Source organism: Juglans regia, chromosome 7 (genome assembly GCF_001411555.2).
Source record: "Juglans regia cultivar Chandler chromosome 7, Walnut 2.0, whole genome shotgun sequence".
In the NCBI taxonomy this organism is placed as follows: Eukaryota; Viridiplantae; Streptophyta; class Magnoliopsida; order Fagales; family Juglandaceae; genus Juglans; species Juglans regia.
The window spans coordinates 45,556,121-45,581,781 of record NC_049907.1 but is presented as its reverse complement, the minus strand read 5'-3'; the positions used below and the strand labels follow the sequence as shown (position 1 = coordinate 45,581,781).

Below are 25,661 nucleotides of genomic sequence, written 5' to 3'. Positions count from 1 at the left end.
ATCCTTTCCAGGAAAAAACCTTCAAACTAGCCATCCCCCATTGTCTTTTTTCTCAGTTGAAAAAAAAAATCGTATTTTTCTGTCTTGGTTTTGCATCAACTACCGTGTTCTCACCAAGTAATAAACACTTTAATTTTCCCTCTTCTTCTTTGCTTTCTCTACGGACTGAAAAAGGAAAAAAAAAATTGATTTCCTTAGTGGCACAACCAAATGAGATGTTGGTAACTTGGTATCATTCTCCAATCACCAAATATGGAAGAGGAGCCAGCTCTTTTACTCTGTAGTTTTGCTGTTGAAGATTCCTTTGAAGAACCTCTATGGTTTTGTTAAGTGCTGCTATGTGATGCATGTGCCATGCCGAAATTAACTAATAATTCTCCTATAGGAAACCATCTTTGTCAAATTTCTATGCATGACGTGTTGAGATGGGGTTGGATAAATTTACAGGGGACAGAAGATGATATTGTCAACGTGTTGCATGGCAATGGACTGTGGAAAATGGCAAGGGAATCATACGACCCTTTGTGGATTAAAGGAGGTGGGCACTGCAACTTGGAGCTTTACCCAGATTACATCCGCCATCTTCGCAGATTTATCCAAGAGATGGAGAATATAGCCACAGAAATCCGCCTTAAGAAGATTCGGCAGAGCCAGTTTCTTCTACAAACAAGGTCCACAGTTACTGCTAACAGGTGCTGTAGAATCAAAGTCCGGCAACCAAAATGGCCTCATTGTTCAAGACCAAGCTGCATAAAGTGTTCATGGCGGCCCAGATGCCTAGAATGTTGGAAGCCTAGCTGCAGCAGAGAATGTTGGAGACCTAGGTGTGGAGAATGTCCTAGCTGTCCTGAATGTTGGAGACTGAGGTGCAATAGATGTTGTTGGAGACCAAAATGGCCAAAATGTTTGAGACTAGGCTGCTGCATGAAATGTTTTCGGTGGCTATGTTGTGTGGGAACACACAGTGTGGGCTAAGACCGAACGAGGAGGATGGCTAATGGGGATTATGTGCTTGTATATTACCGTAACTTTATAAGAGCATCTTCGTTGACTTGGCTAAATGAGAAGATTAGTTAAAATTTATATAATTTGTATCAAAAAAACTCTATATTGAATTGACCATCTCTAAAATAATTTGAATTTCTGTTATAGTGATTAGCTAAATATAGAGAACCACAATTAGTTCACCAAATATTAAAATAATAATTTCTCACTCTAATTAAGTTTAATCTCAATTTTTTTATTAGTATTAAATGACATTTGAAAATATGATTTTTTTAATATTAATTTAATTAGAATATAATTATTATTAATATTAAATTGGTAGGATTATAAAATGTGATACAAATAAATTAAATAAAAAAATTATTAATTTAATAATATTTTATTATTATATAGAGAGTGGATGGCTAATCCAACATGGAGATTAAATTTAAATAGAATAGGTAAATGCAAATAAGTGTGATATTAGTTAAATTTTAAAGATGAATTTGATCAATCTAATAAAAATGCTCTAACATTCCTATAATCTTGTGCAGTAGCCTACGGAATTAAAGGAGGAATTAGTTGGATACTGAACGAAATTTGATATAATTATATATTTCTGCTGATAAACCTTTTTGACATTAATTTCTGAATGTGCAAACTTAGATGAATAATTCCGAAACTCTGACCTTTCAAGTTAAGAATTTACAACCTGATTTAATTGCTCATCGTAGCTTTTAATGTGTTTAGATATATTATAAATAAATTTTTATGACAAGTAATGATTTAACATATATTATTATAAATATAACAATTTATTTTTTCTATTAATTTAAATTTTTAGAACAAGTTGAGATTAAGCCAACCCCCCCTTTATTTATGAAATGGATGCAGAGAAAGAATGCAAGTGTAACATCACCATCCAAGATTTCTGATTTTCTTTTACAACTCAAGAGCCCTAGCTATTTCAAAAAAAAAAACCTCGAGCCTAGCCTCATATATCTAAATCCTGAGGGGTAGCTCAACTGGTCCGGCCTCGGGTTTGCTCCTTAATGGTCACTAGTTCGAGTCTTCTTAGAACCACTAGAGGTTTACCTAATTGTTAATTTCAAGATCCCATAGGATTAGTCGCGATGAGAATTTAGAAAAAATACTAAATTATTTATTATATTTTGTATTAAAATTTAGAAAAATTATAGTAATGAGATGAGATGAAATGAAATATTTTCACTATCTAAACGAGACCTAACCTTCTAAAAAATGGTTCATACCATAATAACTTTACGAAAGTTTATATATATATATATTGATATACAAATAATTTATTTTGATTAACGTTCTTACCAATATTTATATTATTAATTTATCGCCTATTAAGATTGACAATTCGTATTGTCATTTAAAAGGTAACTGAACCAGCTTCAAGTTGATTATTTGAATCGTTCAATTAAATGCTGAATAAATAGTTGAAGAAATAATTTATACAAATTTTAAATAGATAAATTCTACATAAGACTTTGTAAAATGATGGATCTATTTTAAAAAGAGTTTTGTTATTCATCATTCTCAAACACCAAACACTATATTTTTTTTAGTTTTATTATTCCTAAACTAATTAAATTGATTTTCTACTTATTATCCATACATCATATATTCGATAATAAAAAATTAAAAAATTAAAAAATTATGTGTAGTGTATTGTATGAGGATGATGAGTAAAATTTTTCTTTCTTTTAAATTTTAACTCGAGCTTACAACTTGTACGTTGAAAAAATAAATAAATTGTATTCAGCGAACAAATGAAATGATAAATATATACGTGTATATATATATACTAGCGGTGACTAACGTGCAAAGCACGTTTGCCATGTCCGCTTAATTGAAAAAATAAATAAATAATAATTTTTAATATTAAAATAATTTAATATATATGAATAAAATTATTATTTATTTATATTCATCATTTATTATGGAATTTAGATTATATTCAGTAATTTATTAAATTATATTCATCATCTATTAAAAATATTCAGTAAAACTTTATCATTTATTTAATGATGAAAAAATAATATTTTATAAATTAAAATTGATTTTAAGTGTATGATATAATATTATTCTCTTAAAAATATTCAGTAAAATTTTATCTTTTACTTAATGATGAAAAATTAATATTTTATAAATTAAAGTTAATTTTAAGTGTATGGTAAAATATTTATATTTTAGTTATTTGTTTTATGTTAGTTTAAATCAATATTTAAACTTCTATCGTTAGATTAAATCTGAAGAATAAAGATGAATGGTTGTAATTTAAAACCTAAAAACTAACATTTTCCCGTGCACGTTTGTCTAATTTAATTAATTAAGAATATTATCATATTTAAATTATGTTAAAATTTTAATTATTTACATAATTTTAATGTCTTAAAAATATTTAGTAAAATTTTATTATTGTTTACATTTTATTATTTAGTAAATTAGTTTAAATTAATGTTTAAATTTCTATTGTTAGATCAAATCTAAAAATTTATAATGTAGAATTGAAATTAATTTTTTAAAAATATTTAATAAAATTTTATTATTTATTTAATTTATTTCAATATTTTTAATTAAATTAATATTTATGTATATTTTAATCAGTATTTTAATTTTTTATTGTTAAATCATTTTGAAGATCCCAAAATGAAAGAAGTGAATAAATTCCTATAATGATGAAAAATTAATATTTTATAAATTAAAGTTAATTTTAAGTGTATGGTAAAATATTTATATTTTAATTATTTGTTTTATGTTAGTTTAAATCAATATTTAAACTTCTATCGTTAGATTAAATCTGAAGAATAAAGATGAATGGTTGTAATTTAAAACCTAAAAACTAACATTTTCCCGTGCACGTTTGTCTAATTTAATTAATTAAGAATATTATCATATTTAAATTATGTTAAAATTTTAATTATTTACATAATTTTAATGTCTTAAAAATATTTAGTAAAATTTTATTATTGTTTACATTTTATTATTTAGTAAATTAGTTTAAATTAATGTTTAAATTTCTATTGTTAGATCAAATCTAAAAATTTATAATGTAGAATTGAAATTAATTTCTTAAAAATATTTAATAAAATTTTATTATTTATTTAATTTATTTCAATATTTTTAATTAAATTAATATTTATGTATATTTTAATCAGTATTTTAATTTTTTATTGTTAAATCATTTTGAAGATCCCAAAATGAAAGAAGTGAATAAATTCCTATATATTTTCTTTTCTCCCACACTTTTCCCTCCCTTCTCTCTCTCCTCCCTCGGCTCACTCGTATGCGGTACGCTGCCTCTCCTCCCAGCCGAATCTTCGTCTGCCCAGCCCGACGCCGCCGTGCGTCGGTGAGCCTCACCGCCTCTTCCACCGGCACCACCTCACTCCGGCGAGTCTTCCCACACCGGTCTCCCTCTCTCACGCTCTCTCTTCCTCTCTCTCGGCTGTGCACAGCGCGAATGGGTTTGATACTGCTGCACCGCCGTACGCCATCCTCCGGCGCCACCACCTCCATGGTAGTCTCGTCTCCCACCGGCCATCCCCCTCCAGCGAGCTCGGCCTCCATCTCCGTGCCGTTTGCTCCCACGAACGCCCATATCCTCCGGCCTCACGGACGCCCATATCTCCTTGTGGTATTTTTGTTTTGTCTCTGTGGTTTTCGTTCGAGGATGCAGAGAGGGGCGAGATTTGCGGTTTTGTGATTTTGCTTTGTGGTGATTTTGTTAATTTGTGGTATTTTTGTGAAGATTTTACGATGATTTTATGATTTTACCGTGTATTTTTGTGATGATTTTACGAAGGATTTGCTGTGGTTTTGCTTCGGTTTGTGATTTGTGATTTGTGATGTGACGAGATTTGTGATTTTCCCGTGTGATTTTGCGATTTTTCCGTGTGATTTTACGATTTTGCCGTGTGAGAGAGGATGCGGTCTTGCGATTTTGCCGTGTGAGAGAGGACGCGGTTTTGCGGTTTTGGACGGCACTATTCACTCCTGTTCATCTTTATACACGCTTTTAAGATAAAGGAGATATAACTTAAATGTGACATGTATGCAACTGGACAGAGGAATTTCGAGAGAGAGAGAGAGAGACAGACAGAGAGAGCTGTTGAGAAAATTCCGGAGAATGAGTCTAGAACTAGAATTCAAAAGAAGAACCATATTTCCTGACTATCGCTTGCTCTCTATCACTCTGTATGTTTGTGTCTTGGTCCCGGTCCGAAACGAGGAAACAAAAGTCTCTTCAATGGATATTTCTAGTGGCTAGTGAAAATTACAGAATTTTCGAGTTTGGATTGCAGCTTTTCCCAGTTTTGCTGGGTTCCTCGTCGTTCTGTGGAGGCGACGGAAAGGTATATTGGCTAGGTTTCGAGTTTGGATCGCAGCATTTTAATTTTGGTTTATAATTTTATAATTTATTCGGCAGCCACATCAAGCGGGAGCTTGAACGAGCGGTGTGCGTAGCTTTTTCCGGTAAGGAAAATGAACTCTATCTTAAACCTATGTATGCTAGATTGCCACGTCATAGTTTTTAAATCCTCGTCTCGTCTCGCTTCTTTTATAAAAACAAATGAGAAATAAATGGGCAGAAGAAGCTCAGGAGCAAAAAAACAAAAAGGGCAGAGAGAGAGAGATGGTAGAGCCCACTCCGGGAGAATAGATTCTGATACATAAAATGTGTGGCCAAATTAACTTCACTTTATTGTTTTTCGGCCATACGTAAACACTTTTTGATATTTTGGATTGAATATGAAGTGAAGATAAAATTGTCTGGGACCAAGTCTTCAGAATTACGATGATTTTGAGTGGCTACCTTAAATTATAAACCTTCCATGGATAATGGATTGTTAACACATAAGACTCCAACTTTAGAAAACCTCCTTTCCGGCACCGATTTCGGAAGGTGGGTAGGTAGGACAGCAATGGCATTTCGGAATAGAGTTTATTTGGTTGGGGTTAGTGCTCTAGAAAGAGATTGATTGTATTAATTGTTGGAAGCTAATCATTTTAGTTACGCCAGTGATGTGGATTAAGTTAAAAGATTGTTGCTTTACTTTGGCAGAGATTTTCGAAAATTCTTGATTGGCTTAGAAGACCCAGTAGCTTCTGGGAATGAAAAAGTAGCTCATGCTTCCTGAAAAAGTAATCCATGAATTTAAAGAGAGAAAACACAAACCAGTTGGCATGAAAAGTTACCATTTGAAACAATGAAATGATGGTTGAGCTCTTATGGTAACGGTAATTTGCCTCTTTCAAAGGCTTGTGCCAATTGGGGAAGGGAATCAACAAAGCAGCACAGATTCATAACATGGAAAGAATCTCACCATCACTTTTAACAAACTATAAGGCTATATAGCAAAAGAACCTGCATTCAAATAGTTAATGTTCTCGAGTTAACGCTACGGGACCGTGAAATTCTCGGTCAGCAAAAGACAGTCATTTCGTTAATTATATAAACACACAAACAAACAAAAACTCATGATTTTAAATTCCTTGCAGGGTCAAGAGACGAGAACAATCATCGTTTCCAGCGTTAAAGTGAGTGACATGAGAATTTTAAAAAAGAAAGAACATTTGTAATGTAAATGCCGCATGCATTCATCAACGAGTTCATTAGGTTCAAAAGCTGCTACATGAACTCTCACCAAGGGCAAACCCAGAAAAACAAAGAGATCAGAAAACTGATGAGCGAGGGCTTCCGGCCACTTCCAACCCATCTAACCAAAATTATAAGACAGACAACAAGCTTAATACTATATCTATGTCTCTTTTATGGAATGAAAAAGCTCTTTCTGTGATTGCCAAGACTTGCCCATACCATGAAAGTCGTACACAACTAGAAAATGGCATAATGCTCTTTGTGATCATCCATGGCTGCAAACTGATTCACATAGACAGCTCTTTATGAGTAGATGATCCAGGTGCACTATGCATGACAACTTCGTCAATCATGGACAGTCTGAAGATAGCAACCACAGCCCATTATGTGGTGAAGGGCATGCCCATTAGGAAGAGATCTTCTTGGTAGCTCGATTCAGGGGAGTTATTGTAAGTTCTCTCTGATTCCTCAGCAAAAATCGCCTCAGCACGGCACTCAAAACTGCAAAATGCTTTATCACCTCTGCAAGAAGTCAAAGGAAACTAGAGACTTCAAATCTGGCATGAAGTAGACAAGAAAAAAGAGAGTTATGGGCAAAACCAAACCTGTATATAAAAATGTCTTCCCCCTCTTCCAGCCTTTTCTTGCATGTGTAACAAAAGCTGAAAATCTCTTCAGGGCGAGATGGTGTCAACTCCTCTGGGTTTTCCGCCTCTTCTGGTGATTTGATCATTGATTCTTCCTTCTTACCAAAATCAGCCAACTCATTGATGTGACAATCCAAAATACAGTCACCAAAAATGTGAGTTGTTTTAGGATTTGGACCATGGGAAATTATACAGGTATAATCCTCAGAAAGCTCTATCTCTCTTGCAGAAAGGGAACTTAGAAGTCCATGACCAGAGCTGATCAGAATTGGAAGTGAACTTGGTTTGTTAACCAACGAATTCACTACCAGCGAACCTTGGTTAATTACTGGAGAAGAACTCATTTCGGCAGTCTTATTTTCTGGACAAAAATTCGTAAAGTTCAAACTGTGACTTTGGGTTAAGCCAAAATGTAAGGACGAAGAACTGGTGGAATCCGACAAGCAAGATGTAATAGTTTTCATCGGTTCTAAAGGGACACCGTCATTCCCAAAGACAACAGTTGTGCCACCTAATTGGGGACTAAGAGTCCTGGCCTTTGAAGGCGACGAAAAGATGTAGTTTTTGGGCAAAGAATTGGATTTTACGGAAGAATTAAGTGATTCAAGGTAATGCTTTGAGGGATCATGGATGTTAGTCTTCACTTGGGGTCCAAAGATTACATTCTTCCTCCTTGGTGAATCATGTACTTCCGTGGAAGGTTTGGTTTCATTGGCAAGAGAATTTATGATGCCGAGGCCTACTTCATTGCAATCCCACTTCTTTTGATGCCCACTTTGAGTTGGTGTTTTTGGGGACCTAATACCAAAGGGGTTACTAAGGTTTGAAAAAACTTTCAAATCCAAAGGAGATGTAGGGCTCCTAACAGAGTCAGACTCTAATAAACATTTAGTGCCAAACCCTACAATAAAACCAGGAATGCTGAAAAGTGAGCTGCTTATGTGTCTCAATCCAAATGTATCAGATTGCAAAGACTCCGGAGCAGAATCAGCCATCAGACAGTTGTGTGTAGACCTTTCTTCAGCATCATCTATAAACCTCGGTCCTATTAAAAGGACAGATGCGATTCGTTACTGCATCAATTCAAACTACTATAGTGAGCAAAACTGTAAACACTGACCAAATTATTGAAAAATGCAAGCAGCTATGAACTAGTCAAAGGCAAGGTGTGATAGACAGTGTTTTTTATTTAGCTGCCCAAACGGAAATTCTCAAATTACAAAATCAGGTAGAACTGGCAATGGAGATCATCAAAATAAATAGAAGAAACGTGAGCACCAGAATTCTTAAAACCCATACAAGCGCCAATATGATTGGAGCAATTGATGGAGTTTGGGGAAAACCAAACGATGAAGCTGAAGTAAATCTAGAACAAGCAACCCATGATGGGAAGCTTTATTACTCATCAAAAAAAAAAAAAAAAAAGTGACGGGAAGCTTTCTTGAAAACCAGTGTATAGGTCCAACAAGCAGATCGCTAGCGCAGGATTAAGAGACCGAAAATCTTTCGAATTTCCATTGCAAATTGAAAACTTCCAGAATTTGAAATCTAACGAGATAAAAATAAATAAAACAAAATGGAATGAAAAGTATCCTAGACCCATAAGTCAAATCAAATTCGATGAAACAATATCAGCCTTCAATAACCCATCCATGGAAATGCAACGAAAGAACAAAAGGCATGGAAAGAAACCCATTGATCATAAATCTAGATACCCAGCTTTGAAATTTCCGTAAGACGTTTAGAAGCCCATAAACCCATGGATTTATGATCAACATGAAAGCTTGCCCAGATTACAATTACCCAGGAAACCCCATAAAACGAAAATAAGAAACGCCGATGGGGGAACATTTCAAAAAACCGCGAAAAGCACAGATTTAGCACTGCATTAAGCTTAATGCAAGGAACCCTTAGTGGGATGATTATCAAATATCCAATTAGATGAGTATTAGTAACAGAAAGACACCCATGACACTTGATTTTCCAGAATAGATGGAAAATAAATCATCTAAACATGCCTGAGAAGATGAAGAAATCAAGAGGACGAAGATCTTTGATCAGGAACAGCATTCAAATAATCGATCAAATGCATAAAAAAGTACCAAAAAATGATTTTGCACAATAGAAAGCTCCGTGCATGCATAAAAAAAAACCCTTAAAAGAATAAATATAAACAGTAAAACCGATTTAAATGATGAATCATCCTGGATTTAGTTCAAGACCCAATTGAGGGCCAAAAAATCCAATAATGCAACAAATAGATCGGTGGTCAAAGCTAAAAACCAAGAGAAAGCAACGAACCTATGAAAAACCCGCCTGGTTGTTCACCTCTGAAACCATGGCGGGCGAGGTTGTGACCTGAAACTCCAGAAAAATGCAGCAGAGTTTAGATATAAACAAAATGCATAACTTGCCTGGCACACCTCTCTATTTATTTTTTCCTTTTTCCTTTTTATTTTTTTGCTTCCCTTGCATGCATCAAAATCAGAGAAACAGTGAGCCACTGGTGAGTCTTCTGATATACTACTCCCCCTCTCTCTCTCTCTCTCATTTAACAAAGCTAGACGTATATGGCACAACGTATAGTATAAAACAACGTATATTCCTCGTTTTGGTGTTAAAGAAGAGGTAGCTTCTAAACTGTATTCATTCACACGTGAAAAATGGTACACTATAAGTCTGGTCACTTTTCCTCAATACAAAAAAAACACGCGCGCACCCCCCCTAAAACCAAGGGCTAATATCAATCTAATTGTTCGGTTTACAAATCCGTAGGTGGAATTAATATTTTTTATTTTTTTAGAGTAATGTTAGAGAGAAGTTATTATAGTACTGTATATTTTGTATTCACTACGTAGTTGCTTCTAATTGATTATTTTCAACACTCATTTAGAGAGATGTGTGGTCTAGATGATGTCACATCATGTGTACAAAATAGATGCTCCTAATAGTAACTTCTATCTATATTTATTCATTTTTTTATTAAGGTCCGTTTGGATATATCAACAATTTTATCTCATCATTATAATTTTTTAAAATTTTTACATAAAATAAAATAAATAATTTAACTTTTTAAAATTTTAAAATAATAATAATATTAAAAAATAATATTATGATAATATTTTATTTAATTTTTAACTTATATCTAAAATTATATTATCTCACTGTCCAAACAAATTTAAAAGAATCTATTTTCTAAAATATAAGAAACATATAATAGCATCAATTTATATACTCAAAATTAAAAGAAAATAATGTGAAAAATAAACTTTCTCGTCTACACGGAACTACCTCTTTTAAATAATTATGTTGGGTGGTTGGGAATAAATCTAAAATTTGATATTTTGATTCCTTCTAAGTGTGTGTTTAGATATTGAAGTGAATTGAGTTGAGTTGAGTTAAGATGATAAAATATTGTTAAAATATTATTTTTTAATATTATTATTATTTTAAAATTTGAAAAAGTTGAATTGTTTATTATATTTTATATTGAAATTTAAAAAAATTATAATGATGAGTTGAGATGAGTTTGGCAACTCACCCTGATTCAATCTGTAAATTAAATCCAACTCTTATGCTGGGATGTTGCGCCGATGGACATGCCAAAAAGTGGGTTCAATATGTTTGCATCAAGGCAAAACATGTCAAAAAATTATACAAAATTAATTGAGAAAATATAATTGCAATCGTAAACTGTGTAACCGTCGTGTAATCGATTTGAAAAAAATAAATAAAATGTAGGACATAAATGAAAAAAATTAATTTTTTTTATAGTAGATTTCACTATTTTTCAAAACTATTACGTAATATTTACGCACTTCACGGTTGTATATAGAATTGTTCAAATAAATTTTATAAATTAATGTGTCTTTATATGATCCATTTAATTTACTTTATAATAAAAGTAATTTTACAATATAATAAATTATATGAAACTACGTCAATTTATGTAATCATTTTTGTATAATTCATTTATAGTTTAAGTATTTTTCAAATTGAAATTTTTTCACTAAACAGACCCACAAACTCATCCATCAAATTATTTAAATCTTTAAAGGGAAATAAGGCTTCAATGCCCAATCATGTTGAAGGGACAAGAACTTACATCACACAAAGGAAGCCAATGGTGAGGAAAGGTAAAGAAGAACTAGAGAGAGATAATGTAATTGAATCAACAGGAGAAAATTTGATTTTGAAATCCCATCTTAATTCACAAAACGACATTGTGTTTTGATATAATTGAATTATGTAAATATTTATATTATGTTAAAATGTAATTGAGTAATATTAGAGAGAAATTACTATAGTAATACACTCTTTTTACTTACTACGTGGTTATTTTTAGTTGATGGTTACTTCTATTTGGAGAGATGTGTGATCTAGATGATGTGACATCATATATGCAAAATGAATGATCTCAATAATAACTACTATCTATATTTGTTTAATATAATTTGGTCTTACCAAATTGATTTATTTGAAGAGAGCATCGGGACGAGAGTAGGTGTCATGAATTGCAACCATTGACTACAACTACAAGTGGTTGTTCTTTCACTCGTACCTATGAACGGTCCATGAATAAATACACCTTAGAGTTTCCCCTTGATAAAGATAAATGCTTTTCAAAGGGTTCTTTCTTCCTTTCTTTACCTCTTTTATAGAGGGGAGTCAGAAGCAGAACAAAAAGACAGCAGCCCCACTGCTCTCGCTGGGGTTCACATATTAACTGACCAACTTCTTCTGCAACCCATCAACAACAGCGATGTTTTCCGTTTGGTTTTAACTTTGCCAAATATTTCAACAGAAATAATATTTGTAATTATGTAAATTTTGTGTATTTTTTTATAAATATTATATACATTTTTTTAATTTTTTATTTTTAATACATATATTTATTATATCTATTTCAATTATAATCATTTGGCAATTCCTATATTTTTTTAATATATATAAGTACTTATAAATTGCACTGGAAAACCAATTTGTTGTATTAAAAAAATTATTTATAAATGATGCGGTAAACAAATTATATATTTCAGACTGTTATTTAGGCCGCGGTGTATGGTCGAGAAATGGTGACAACTACCAACGGAATATATAGCTGATTTCGACAACGGTGTTGTAAAGTCCACATCTAAATGATTAAATCCATTTAAAAATTTAATTTTAATTTTAAGGTATATTAAAGTGTTTTAAATTTTTCGCTGTTTCTAAACTTTCGGATAATTCTATATCTTTTTATTTTAAAAAATTCTATATATCAGTTGCTATTCACTACCTCATACCTCATAAAAAATATTTACATATCTTATAAAAATAAAAAAATTATAAATATAGAGTATGAAAGTGAAATAAATTTTTTTTTTGTTTTTTAATTCAAGTTTTTACTTAATAGTCTTAAAATATCCATTACATGATACTCTTTATATCATAAAAATATTTTATTAATTATTTTATTTCTAATAGCATTTTATACATGTCATAAGCGCATTAATTTAATATAAAATCACATTAATTTAAAAAGAAAACAAAAACTAAAAAGGGCATGCCACAGGGCCAACCGATTATTTTTTCTGTTATTATTATTAATTTAAATAATATGCTTTATAAATTCACTACTACAATATATTTTTAAGGTAGAAATTAAAATTTCTTTAAAAAATCTGTAAAATTCCAGAACTCCAAAGTCCAAGCCGTTAAAATTTGTAAACTCCGGCATGGCTAATAATTTTTTGGATTAGAATCGTCATTTAACGGCGTCTACTCCATGATTTGGTAGGTCCCACGCAACATTTGCAAAGCTCGCGTAATGATTCCTCAAGCCCCACCCTACTTTTTTTTTTTTATTAATTATTTGGTCACAGACTCACAGTTCTCTGTTTTGTCGTTTTGCCTGAGTCAGCTTTTTCAGATTATTTATTCATTTCATTTTCAGCAGAAAATGACCCACACGTGTTTCCTAGCGTGGCGCCGTGGTCCGGCCTCGGTCCATCGGACGGCATGGGATGGAAGATTCCCTGACGGGGGAGTTAGACCATCCAACGGCTGAGAACGGAGCTCTTAATGGTTTTTTTTTTATACATACGTGGGCCCTAACACGTGATAGACACGTGCTGAAGTGGCTTTCGTAGAATCCAAGCTGGGATTAAGGGGTATACGTGTCAGGTATTGAATAACCATCTTATATAATTGAGCCTCCTCTTCTAAAAAAAGGTATTTAGATGTTGAAGTGAGTTGAGTTGAGTTGAGTTGAGATGATAAAATATTGTTAGAATACTATTTTTTAATATTATTATTATTTTAAAATTTAAAAAAATTAAATTATTTATTATATTTTATATTGAGATTTGAAAAAATTATAATGATGAATTGAGATGAGTTGAGATACGTTTGAAATCCAAACGAAGCCTACATCATTTATTTTTGGATTGCGTGGGACTGAATTATTGGTTTCCACTGCTTAGCATCCATTGAAAATAGCTTGTAGACCTTCTTTTTTTTTCCTTATTTATTTTTCGACTTTTTTTTGAGTTCTACAATTCCAATTAATTATGAGCTTATTTATTAACAGTCTAAAACTGTTGGGCAATCAATGATTTGCAACGTATTGTACTCAAACTTATACAATTTAGGATAAAAAAATTATTTTAATTAGTTATTATTTATTATTTTATGAAAAATATTTTCACATTTTATAAAAAAATTATAAATATAAAATATAAAAATAAATAGTGTTAATTTGGATGGTTTTTCATTTGAGTCATGCTATTTCTTTCTTTTTATAATAAAACATATTTAATTAAAAATCAATTACAAATAAATAGAATTATAAAGCAGTATCCAGTAAGATGACAGAAAAAAATTTGGATACTTGTACCACTACTATAGAATTTACAAATCTATCGTGCTTTTCACAATACGAGCATGTATTGCAAGCAAATTTGTTATCAGGCAAAGACACATACTCTTTACAAATTTGTTACTGTTTATTGGACTCTCTTTTTTTTTTTCTTTTTTTTTTCTTTTTTTTTGCATTTTCTATCAGTTTTTGCTGTCTTTAAATCTCTTATTCGGTATATATTATAATTAAGAATAAATATATTTTCAAGTATTTTAATTGATACATTAAATGAAAAATTTTAAACATAAACTCCACACTCTTGCATATAATTTAAAAACATGTGATTGCACGCTACTTAAAAATATGTAAAGATAAAATGATATATTTTTAAGTGGTGTACAGAATGTGAAATTTCTGTATACAATGCTAATGTGAAAATTTTTCATATCAATTTACGTATTATAACTTTATAATTAATATGGCTTCTTTTGATATATTTTTACAATAAATCTATTCATCGTCCTCTTTTTTATCATACTCTTATCATCTTATAATGTGATATTATTATATTTTATTTATAAATTAATCATCTAATATCACGTGATGAGATAATAAGAAAATGATGAAAAAAAAGATCTGATGATCGTTCGGTCCGTTCCAATATATGTATGTCTCAGTCTGACCATAAAACTTGGTATCTATAAAGCAAAGCCGTAAAGGAATCGAGGGCCTTCGGCCCATATGTTCTAGAGCCCGTATCACACTCAAAGCCCATTCTTTATTCCAATCAGGGCCTTCGGCCCATATACTTAGTCTCGGCTTACATTAGTATCATGTGCCACCTGCTTTTACCACCAAACGCTATTGTTGAATCTCTCCACCTTCTTCTCATCTTCCTCTCCAATTTCTGTTTGTCTCGGAATTGCTTTCAATTGGTCCCAAAAATCTTGATATTAGGATTTTTTTTAAAGAGCGTGAATTGGGGTCGATTTCGATTAATGTTTGGGACTGAGTTGTTTCTAGTGTGGATATCTCGCTATTTGAGGTAAGATTCATGGGTTTTGTTCTTCTTTAAATTTCTGCTTTGACCTTGAGAATTAGGGCCTTTTCTTTCTTTGAGATGAAGGAACGTTTGTTTGTTCGAATATTATAATATGATCGTAGAAAGAAGCCTTTTATACCTGGAAGTAGAAAATTGGCTGTTTTAGTGCAATATTCATGGGTTTTGCTTCTTTTAGAAGTTGACTTTAAAGAAACGGGGATTGGTGTTGTGGAGATTCTGTTTCCGTACTTTTTTACTGTGAACAAAGTAAAAGATTTTCGGGAAATTGGTGACTGAGAGTAGAGATTAGATGTATTGGGAACAAATGTTATGGATAGTTTACTTTTTTGTTAAGGGGGAGGAGTCAGCGCTTTGAGGTTAGAAATCAAGGTTCTTGATTGTGTGTTGTATTTTCTGGGTATTTAGTTGTGGTTGATAAAAAACTGGGCTAAAATGGATGAGACTGAGGATGATGCAAGGTATTCCCCAAACCCGTATGGTGTGAATCACCAACAGGATTACGGTACCTCGAGTCAACAGAAGAATTCTGTTAGGAATGCTCCACATTCTCGGCCGGCTGTTAATCATTATGTTGATGTGGATGATGAAGAATCGGGAGAAGAGGAGGAAGAGAATGATGATCAAAGTAATGGTTTTCGTAATATGCAACAAGATTTGGAGGATGATGAGGAGGAGGAGGGGGAGGAATCTGATGATGAAGAAGATGATGATGATGATAAACAGAAAAGTTATGGTAGGAGGACTGAATATGCTGATTTGAAAAGGCACCCAAAAAAGCGAAAGTTGAAGAGTTTGGCTTCTAGTTATGAATTTGCTCCAAGGGTTCCTGTGCCATCGACTGCAGCTACAGCTCCAATGCCCTTGGCTCCAAAACCATCAGTTGTTGGCCGAAATTCACTAACCGAATGGACTGAGCGTGAGACATTTGTTTTACTAGATGCTTGGGTCGACCGGTTTCTTCAACGTGGAAGAAAGAGTCTTCGGTCCGAGGAATGGCAAGAAGTTGCAGAGAAGGTATCAGAGATCTCAAAAACTGAAAGGACGGATACTCAGTGCAGGAATAGATTGGATACGTTGAAGAAGAAGTTCAAAAAGGAGAAGACGAGGATGGCAGAGACTGGTGATGCCTCTAGCAAATGGGTTTATTTTAAGAAGATGGATATGATGCTGTCATCGCCCCCACAGCAAGCAGGCCTCTCTTGTGGTTTGGACTCCGGGGAGTACGTATTCATGAATCCTAGAGTTTATTTAAATCATGCAAATGGGTTGGAAGAGATGAGAGATAGTCCTGGAAATTCAGAATCTTTGGATGGTGAGGAGGATGCTTCAGATGGACTTCCACCAAAGAAGAGGAGAACTGGAAGGGTCAATGATGAGGGGCCTTCCTTCAGCTTGCTTGCTGATTCCATTAACAAATTCAGCGAGATATATGAAAAAATTGAGAATAGTAAAAGGCAGCAGATGGTGGAGCTAGAGAAGATGAGAATGGATTTCCATAGGGAAATGGAGATGCAGAAGACGCAAGTTCTGGAGAGAGTGCAGGCCGAGATAGCGAAAATACAGCAGGGTGACGAGGAGGAAAATGATGTCTCTGCTGAGAATCCTAGCGGCTGATGTATTGAGATGCAGCCATCTTTCTGTAATGATAATTAGCATTTTGAAGAAGCCCAAGAAGCTGGAGCTTTGGATTCAAATAATGCTTTTAGTACAGTGCTACATGTCAACATTCGATTTGCACTTGGCACTGCAATGAACCCTTTTCTTTAACAATCTTAATAACATCTGGCAAACGGCCAGCACTTGGCAAAATGTTTATCAGATTGTTTACAAGCACACATCAGGTTTACAACCCTCTGAGTATATCAATGTGTATACTGCAAGCGTTTTCAATCCTCCCAGCTTTCCCGAGCCCTGTCTACCCTACCCAACTTGGAAATAAATTCCCAACAACGTTGTATAAATATTTGCACTTGGCTGCAAGCCACTGTCCTACATCTTGTCAAACAAACTAGTGGCAAAATCCTCGCGACCCAATTTCCTGAAAGCCAAAAAAAAAGTGTATTATATGTCATGGTATCCAGGAATCAGTCATCCTCGTTACACGTCTGGTAATAAAGCTCATGGACTTTTTCGCGATGTCCTTCTTGCATCAGCATCAAAATCATGTATAATTGAAGTGCATGTATCTATCTAGTAAAAGACACAGCGCCTTACCCGGCTTTCACAATTTCAGATAATTCGGCGTAGACCAATAATACACGTACACCTAACCATTCTCCTGGATTGTCTTCCACATTTCACCAACCAATTAACCCAGCTTGGTACAAGCAATTGACAAAGGCATCCTAAAAAAACCACCTAGTCAACACCCCCTTACGTGTTGACGAAAGTAGAGGGATAGGCTTAGCACATAAAGCCATCCCAAAGACATAAACACGTACAAAGGAGAAAGTGACTCAACCAACACATTTACAGGAGCAAACATCACACTTGAGACGAAAATATAGGCGCAAGAGAGATGGGCTTTTTGCTTTTTGCTTTTTGCTTTCTGTTCTTCGGCTTCTTCCTCTTCTTCATATTTTAATGTAGAGATTTTTCATAACGGATAATCTATTGAGTGAATTGCTAACTTTAAACATATTCCCATCACCATGGAACACAAAGCTACTTACAGCTTATTGGCCCCATGCAGAAGCAATTTGAGTTTTGAGTTTTCTTTTTTAAAGGTAAGCTCATTAGTCTATGGCCCATTGGCCCCATGCAGAATCTGCAAAAAGCCACATGGATATCATTCAAGGAACAGGGGAAGAAATACTCCTGATGACGCATCGTTGTCGGATTCAACTTTCGACTAAAGCATGCGTTTGCAACAGTGCGTGCTAATCTGCTTAACAGTGACAATTCTGGCAACGAACTTCTCAGATCCTGCAGATCCAGTTCCATGAACAACCTGAATCTTGTTGCACTAGACATCAAGCATTCGACTAGAATGTTTAACATCTCGCCGGTTCTTCATATAAAAGGACAGGAAATTTATCAGCCGGTGAGGTGGTGCACTCGAGTGAACCGCATTAGCTGAAGGGTAAATAATCTTCACGAGCGAGTATCAACAACAAATTCCACAAAATCGTCAGATCACGGGAACGGGGAAACGACCACAATCCAACATTTGAGAAAAAAGAACCGAAAATTATTAAATTAATAATGCAAAGTACTTTGACTACGAATAAATTTTATAAAAATAAATCCACAAACTAATGTGACTTCATATAAAACATCAGATCTACTTTACAATCAAAGTAGATTTATAATCTAACGTTTCACATCAAACCATATCAATTTTTGAATTTACTTTTGTGAATATTTTCGTCTCTAATGCAAAACATGCTACCTAAGGGAACAAGGACACGAGAGACTCCCTTTAAGATGTAATTCTGTTTCTCTCTCTGCAAGAGTCTGGGAGACCACAACAGTATCATTTCTCTTGAAACCCTACTTAAAAAAACCACAATATGGAGATCCACCCTAATTAGGTATAAAATTTGGCAGATCGCCCACAACAGAAAAGGCTTCACGGACTCCAAAAAGGTTGACAAAACACAGGCCCACCACCAGGTTTGTCCCTAGACTCGAATAAAAAAAGTTCTTATACATAGGAACCAAATTCCGTCTTGAATAAAACATTTGAAGGAGAAACCACTGAACAGAACTACGCGGAAGTGGTTGAGGTCTGTGTGTCCATTGGCTCTGCAGAAGCTGGCGGTACCTCACCACTGTCATCTGCTGCCCTCTCATTGGTGCTGGCATTACCACTGGCGTTTGCATCAGTACTCCCGTTAGCATCACCATCCTGTGATTGCTGCTCGCTGGCCTGAGGTGGGGTTGGTGGTGTCTCGGGAGTAGCTGGCTTGGCTGGTGCTGGCCTTGGTTTCGTCATTATCGGTTTACAAAACCTGTTCACGCAACTTATTTCTTTCAACATCTTCAACAAAACGTACTACAAACAAATTAGGTAGGAAAAGAATGATTCAAATTTCTTGGGTTGGAGTTTGCATGAACAAAATGAGTAAAGAGTGCTTAGATCCACTAGGCTGTAGATAAATTAACGCAAAAACAAAGTGAAATGCAAAAAGAACCACCATATGCAAGTAGCAATACGTGAATCAGAAATTAGGACCAAAAAAGAGGACAAAAGAGAGAGGTCCTCTCGCTTCTTTCAGACAAAGGAAAGGTCGATTAGGTTTAGGACTTCTCACAGATAAAGGGACCAATAATGCAATGGATAAAGGGACCAATAATGCAATAGAAACAAAGACTAATGCTCGATTTAAGACCCTAAAGTACCCAAACAAAAAACTAAAGCAAGATAACAAATAAAAACCAGGATCAAGACAGTGCAAAAATTTTGGCAATCATTCAAGATTCTGGAAGTACTAGATCTTAACATTGCAATGAGCTACAGCACGTTATTTCCTTTTCACCAGAATAAAACAGAGAAAAATATAGAGAAAGAAAAGGTACCCATCGAGTGCTTGAGCCTTCTTTAGCACATCAGCAGATGAGAGAACCGGATCAGCATATTTAGGATGCAAATCCTGCAGCTGCATTTTCTCTCTTAACCATGCTTCTGCCTCCACGCATTCATTTAGGACCTACAACATCCATTGGAAGATAATTTGAGAAGTCAGTATGTATGTTTTGTGCATGGGTGGGAGAATCTCTCGGGGGGAGGGAGCTTAAGACAAAGATCTGACAAGTTATTTTACCTTCTGTCTCTCAGAGATGTCAATATGATCATATCTAGGATCATTTGACATTGCCGCTTCTCGGTAGCTATTAACACAACGAACAAGTTGATCAATTATTGCTCCCCTGTTTACATGCTCTTTGTACCGCTCCTCAATGGGATTGCCTTGCTGCAATTTTTCACATCTCCATTAAACTGTCAAAGCCAGTGACTAGTCTTTTTGTGGGCTGACTAATCAGTGTGTGTGAGTTTGTGGATTTGTTGACAGGTGCAAAAGGGAAACGTGGGAAGTAGCCTTTTTGATAATTACCTTCTGGAGTTCCTCAAGCTTGGCAATGTAAACGCCTTTTGTCTCATCCTCACCATCTTCATATAACCAATCTTCCACCACCTGAAGTTTAGAAGTAAACTCTTCCCTCTCTGAATCAGTGACAAATTCCCTATATTTGTCACTAAGCTGAAGAAATATGCGGTAATATTAGTTTAGAAGTCCTAAACTAAAAGCCAGATACTCTGGTTTGATATAAATAAATAGCACACTACCTTGTTTCTCATGTCATAGACGTAAGCCTCAACTGCGTTCTTCCTGTCTTTTGTTTCTTCCATAACCCGATCTTGCAAAGCCATTTCAAACTCCTTCTCTACTGCTTTTTGCACATCAGCCGGAATCATTCCTCCATAAACAATCTCCACTACAGGGATGTTAGTTTTTTTTACCTTCTTCTTTGGAGCCTCAACCTGCATGCCAATAACCCACATTTAATGCAGGTGATATGAGACGCAACGTTACGAACTCATGGAGAATATGTATTCATAGAGTATTCTCCAACATGAACTCTAAGGCTATTTGTATTATGATCACATATCTATTCAACAAGTGTCCAAGACGGATAGCAGCCATGCGATAGCTTTTGCAACTTCACGAACAATGCTAAAAGCACATGCAAATAAGAATTTTCATCTTTTATGGGAAACTCTAACATAGCAGCATGGGAAACAAATAAAGAATCAACATAAAGCATACACCATGGTAAACTTAATAACTGATATTTTGATACTGAGCATAGTTAATACCTTAGTGTCTGTTTCCATCTGCACAGGCTTGTCTCCCGAGTCGGAAACACCATTTTCAGGCCCAGAAGCATCAGCAGTACCCTTTGCATCTTGCATATTTACATCAGTTTCATTGGAGCTTGGGGGTGCAGAATCAATGGGCGCTTCTTCAGTATCCATCTTAGCATCTTCCTTTGGAGGCTCTTTTGAGACTGGAACTTCAACTTCTTCTTCTTCCAATAGCTGAAACAAACATAAAAAAAAAAAATAATAATAATAATAATAAAAGAGATCAATACAAAATTGCCCACCAGAATTAGTGTCAGAAGAACTCACAGTTGCTGACTCAATAGACACAATTCCATGCAGATTCAGGCGGGCTTTCACCTTGACTTTTGCACGCTCACCTTTTGTAGATTGGAAAGGACCAATCTGCACGTGTACATCATGTCATGAAATCGGCAACACAAAATAAAACATTCTAAACAACATTGTCCTATAGCCCACAACTATGCAAACTTTTTAGAATCAATACTGCCAGCCTGTATTACCGTATATGTACTAATCTTTGCAGGTGCTTGCAATTCATTCACATCAGTGTATTGCACATCAACAGAGAATGTACCCCATCTATAAAATGTCAGAGCCTTCACACTTGGTATGGGATTTCCCTTGGGGAAAACAATGGTATTCTGTTGACAGTCCGCTGCCCCGTTCTGTGCATCTGGAGCAGCACCCTTCCATAACAAAGCCATTGAGGATGGAAAGCTCTCATTGACCTTCAGATTAAAAGTAAAACCATTACAAGAGTCAGGCACCAAAGAACAAGATTTTGATTAGCATACTTGTGACAGTTTCCCTGAATTAAAGCACTAGGGAGAACATGTAAAACCTTGAGCCTATCCCAGAATCACATATTGGTCGGGTGTGAGTCTCACATCAATTTATTATATGAGAAGCTATTGAGCATATCTCCGCAACAAAACGCATATATGAGTGACATGGGGAATAAGAAAAGAATTACAAGTAATCCTTACTCTAGATTTTGCTACCCATAATTTTCACAAAATATTTTGACCCGGCAACGAAAAGCGGAAAGCCCATTGATGAAACAACCAAAATTTTTCCATGCTTTTAGTCAGCTTTTTTTTTTATCGGAAACGAGGGGTGCAACACGAGGACTTTCCAGGAGGTCACCCATCCTAGTACTACTCTCGCCCAAGCACGCTATGCTTTAGTCAGCTAATGCAAGTATATTTGAAAAAGAGGAATATGATCGTTGGGATATCACCCATCAATGGACAACACTTACCCGAAACTCGCGTACTTTAAATGTTGGACTAAGAATGGCACACTCCAAAGCACATCCCCTGGCAACACATTCACTTGCATTCATTGTCCGTCTAGGCTCCTTTTTGAAGAACTCCGTCAATATTTTGATTATGGCAGGAACACGAGAGCCAGAACCAACCACCTCAACTACGTGAACATCCTCAACAGTGAGACCAGCATCCCCAAGAGCATTCTCTAAAGGTCTCTTAACACGTTCCAAGATAGGAAAGCTGATCTGTTCAAACTCCTCCCTCTTAATGAAACCTCTTACATCCTTCTCATCCATTAAGCACTCTATGTTTAAAGGTGCTTCGGGATTTGCACTGAGTACCTTCTTCAGCTTCTCACAGGAAGCTCGAAGCCTAAGGCAAGCCCTTGCATTCTGGAAAACATCAATCTTGTACTCTTCTTTAAATTTTGCAGCAAAGTACTGGAATAGCACTTCATCAAAATCTCTACCACCAAGAGATCGGTCAAATGAATGAGCTAATATTTTCAGCTGGCCCTTTTTAAAGCCAGCAATGCAAACTTGCATGCTTGCATGTCCAATATCAATGAAAGCAACATTCAATTGATCATTTTCAGGTAAATCTGTCTTGTAAATGCCATAAGCCAAGGCTGTTGCTGTAGTTTCATGAATCAAGCGGAGTGGGTGCAAGCCTGCAATTGTGGCCGCATCCAAAACAGCCCTTCTTTGAAGATCAGTGAAATAAATTGGAATCCCAATACAGCAATCAACAACTGCTGCATTCAAATTCTTCTCGGCTATGCGTTTTAGATCAGAAAACACCATTCCCAAAACTTGTGTAGGTGTAAATGTCCTTACTTCTCCCAGATACCGTGCATGAATTAAAGGATACCCATCAGGTCCTTCTGTAATGGTGAAAGGAAAAGACTTTAGATCCATCTGCAATTCAGGATCATTGAATTGCCGACCAACCAACCGCTTAATTTGAGAGATTGCATTCTTTGGGTTCATCATAGTTGAAGCAGCCCCTGCCGTCCCGATGAACCGCTGCTTGTCACCAAAACAGACAACTGCAGGAGTCTCACGTTTGGACTCATCGTTGAGTACAACATCAATCCCTCTTTGCCTTGCAACGGCCACAATGCAGCTCTCATTCCCGAAATCAAAACCAACTACACTCATCTTCGCAAAATCTCAACCGATTTGTCACTTAATAATCGGTTTAGACAACCAGGTAATGGAAATCTGGACAATAAAACATCAGAATTGCATTCAGTATACATTTACTTTAAAAAAAGAGAGCCCCACAACCAGAATTCGGAGCTTCTTCTAACGATAAAATTTCTCAAAATCCAGCAAAAATAAGAAGAGAACAAAATAAAGTTTGGGGTAAAATCAATAACTCTACCAACAAGCGTAACCATTTCTGATTCTCTTCAAGCAATTACAACATAATCAATGCACGAGAACACAAAAATACCCAGCATATAATTTCAGCAGATTTAGCCCATAAGATGAGAATGACTAATAGCATGGGCAACGGACAGTCGAATGGAGGTGAGACCGTGGCGGTGCGAAATGGACGGGTCGACAATGTCACCCAGCTGCGGCAGGCTGACGGTTAATTACCTACCATTCACACGACCATGGCGTAACGAATCCAAATTCAGTACACGGGAAGAGAATGGATTCGAGTATTTATTTAAAGTGTTTCATGTGGGCTAGATTTTATTTTTAAAGCAAACAAAATGGCTTGCCTCCCAAGCTGAGAAGGTCGATGACTTAATTTCTAATGAATACCAGGTCGATGGTTAATCAATCAATAAAATAGATTCCCATCAATATATAACAAAAGAAAACACAGACAGTTGGCCAAAAGAAATATATATATATCAACAGATCCGATTCCAAACGGAGGAAACTAAATTCACCAACCAATTCAATAGTCACCCAAGAATCCTACGCCGGAAGTGGCCCAATCTAGAAAGAGAAATTCACAGATCTAAATCTAATCTTTCGGTAGAAAGAGACGAAAAAATTGTAAACCTAAAACCGATGCGGCCTTCAGCTGGTGTTGGAGACCGTACCTTCAGAGAGATCCAACAGAAAGAGAGAGAGAGACAGAGGTTGGTGTGTTGGGGGATGGGGGGGTGGTTCTGGAACTCTCTGAAACACCGTAAGGTTTTTACGAGAAGACGGGAGGTTTGAGGGGCGATAGAATGTAAGGGTTTTAAAAGGGCTGTTGTGTGGAATTCTTGAGTTCTTTTCTGTTTTTTATTTTTCAATCTATTTATTTATTAGAACTTTATTTTGAATTAAATAAAAAGAAAAAGAGAGAGAAATGATTTCAATTTCAAGTTTTAACTTTCGAAGTGGCCCGTCCAACTAAAATAGCCGTCCGAGTAGCCTGGTAGGGATAGTCTACTGCTTCGGAGTTTCTAGAAATATCTACGAGGTCACACGACTTACACGTGGACATTTTGAAAGAAAGCATCTCATTACTGGGCTAGTGGGCTGAATTTTTGTGGGCCTACTCCTAGGTCTTCATCCTGTCGTTAACTGAAAATTGGCTGTCTGAGCCTATATTTTATGCTTAGTAAAAACTTCAATGTTGAGACTGTTGAATGTTTTAGTTTTAATTTTTTAGAAAAAATAATATTGGTGTTCGTTTTATATTTTTATTATTTTCAATTTTGAGATTATATTTCACGCACAGATCAGCTATTGGAAATAATAGTCATTTATAATATGTTACGATTAGTGATGGTAAAATTCAAGAAAAATAAAAAAAAATTCTCTCTTATAGATCATTGATTATATATATCATGCTTTTTTAAGGAATAATTATTATAGAAGTTATCACCTTCGTAGTTTTAAGATTAAATTAAAATTGTCTCGAGACAAAATGCAAGAATTTTTTTTTAAAGAAAATTGGCATCATTTATTCATCAGAGAAATTTATATCTATGACCGGATACATGCAGGGATATCTCTATATCAACCATTACCTCATAAACCAATTAATACATTTGAATCTTTACCAATACACTATTTTTTTTTGTGATTGATCTGGTTTTTATTGTTGTTAATATTCTTTACAGATAAACATTCAAGAGATAACACTCTGCTTAATCAGAGACTCAACCACACCTTTTATAAAAAGACTATAAAATGACAATTTTGACACTTTAGTGATTATATATCAAAATAAGCGAGGATTTGAGATGGTAAAATATACTTTTTTATGTTATTTTTAGGCTTTGGAAGTATTTATTTGCATGTTCATTAAATTTCTCCAAATCTTTATTTTCTAATTTCTAAACTTATAACTTGAGGAATTAAAAGATATATCTTAATTAAGAAATTAGGCAAGGATAGAGTTTTAAGCACGACG

The 25,661-nt window shown here is 34.8% G+C and overlaps 3 protein-coding genes across 6 annotated transcripts; 1 reads left to right on the top strand and 2 right to left on the bottom strand.

Moving 5' to 3' along the window:
- Positions 1 to 6,593: 6,593 nt before the first annotated feature.
- LOC118349033 (FCS-Like Zinc finger 10-like) lies at positions 6,594 to 9,928 on the bottom strand. 2 transcript variants are annotated; one of them, XM_035692331.1, is made up of 3 exons: positions 9,565 to 9,928; positions 7,222 to 8,336; positions 6,594 to 7,138 (listed from the first exon to the last, which is right to left on the bottom strand). In XM_035692331.1, exons 2-3 carry the CDS (start codon positions 8,256 to 8,258, stop codon positions 7,000 to 7,002), a joined length of 1,176 nt encoding a protein of 391 aa, XP_035548224.1. In that variant the 5' UTR covers positions 8,259 to 8,336; positions 9,565 to 9,928; the 3' UTR covers positions 6,594 to 6,999. The 2 variants fall into 2 exon arrangements, with proteins under 2 accessions (XP_035548224.1, XP_035548225.1); XM_035692332.1 differs by having other exon boundaries at positions 7,222 to 8,308; positions 9,565 to 9,801.
- A 5,035-nt stretch (positions 9,929 to 14,963) lies between these two features.
- On the top strand, positions 14,964 to 17,136 carry LOC118349032 (trihelix transcription factor ASIL1-like). The gene has a single exon (XM_035692330.1). It carries the CDS (start codon positions 15,600 to 15,602, stop codon positions 16,779 to 16,781), a length of 1,182 nt encoding a protein of 393 aa, XP_035548223.1. The 5' UTR covers positions 14,964 to 15,599; the 3' UTR covers positions 16,782 to 17,136.
- Positions 17,137 to 18,360: 1,224 nt separating this feature from the next.
- LOC108984482 (heat shock 70 kDa protein 15-like) lies at positions 18,361 to 24,518 on the bottom strand. 3 transcript variants are annotated; one of them, XM_035692329.1, is made up of 10 exons: positions 24,203 to 24,518; positions 22,280 to 23,512; positions 21,519 to 21,746; positions 21,304 to 21,399; positions 20,989 to 21,210; positions 20,458 to 20,652; positions 20,225 to 20,371; positions 19,934 to 20,083; positions 19,689 to 19,819; positions 18,361 to 19,120 (listed from the first exon to the last, which is right to left on the bottom strand). In XM_035692329.1, exons 2-10 carry the CDS (start codon positions 23,447 to 23,449, stop codon positions 18,877 to 18,879), a joined length of 2,583 nt encoding a protein of 860 aa, XP_035548222.1. In that variant the 5' UTR covers positions 23,450 to 23,512; positions 24,203 to 24,518; the 3' UTR covers positions 18,361 to 18,876. The 3 variants fall into 3 exon arrangements, with proteins under 3 accessions (XP_035548222.1, XP_018812011.1, XP_018812010.1); XM_018956466.2 differs by having other exon boundaries at positions 24,314 to 24,518; XM_018956465.2 differs by having other exon boundaries at positions 24,355 to 24,518.
- Positions 24,519 to 25,661: the final 1,143 nt, after the last annotated feature.

Coding starts and splice junctions, on each gene's coding strand:
- LOC118349033 (XM_035692331.1), bottom strand. CDS start 8,258: ATGGCTGATTCTGCTCCGGAGTCTTTGCAATCTGATACATTTGGATTG. Junction 7,139..7,221: donor GAAGACATTTTTATATACAG/GTTTGGTTTTGC, acceptor GACTTCTTGCAG/AGGTGATAAAGCATTTTGCA.
- LOC118349032 (XM_035692330.1), top strand. CDS start 15,600: ATGGATGAGACTGAGGATGATGCAAGGTATTCCCCAAACCCGTATGGT.
- LOC108984482 (XM_035692329.1), bottom strand. CDS start 23,449: ATGAGTGTAGTTGGTTTTGATTTCGGGAATGAGAGCTGCATTGTGGCC. Junction 21,400..21,518: donor CAAAGATTAGTACATATACG/GTAATACAGGCT, acceptor GTACACGTGCAG/ATTGGTCCTTTCCAATCTAC. Junction 19,121..19,688: donor AAGGCTCAAGCACTCGATGG/GTACCTTTTCTT, acceptor TTGCGTGAACAG/GTTTTGTAAACCGATAATGA.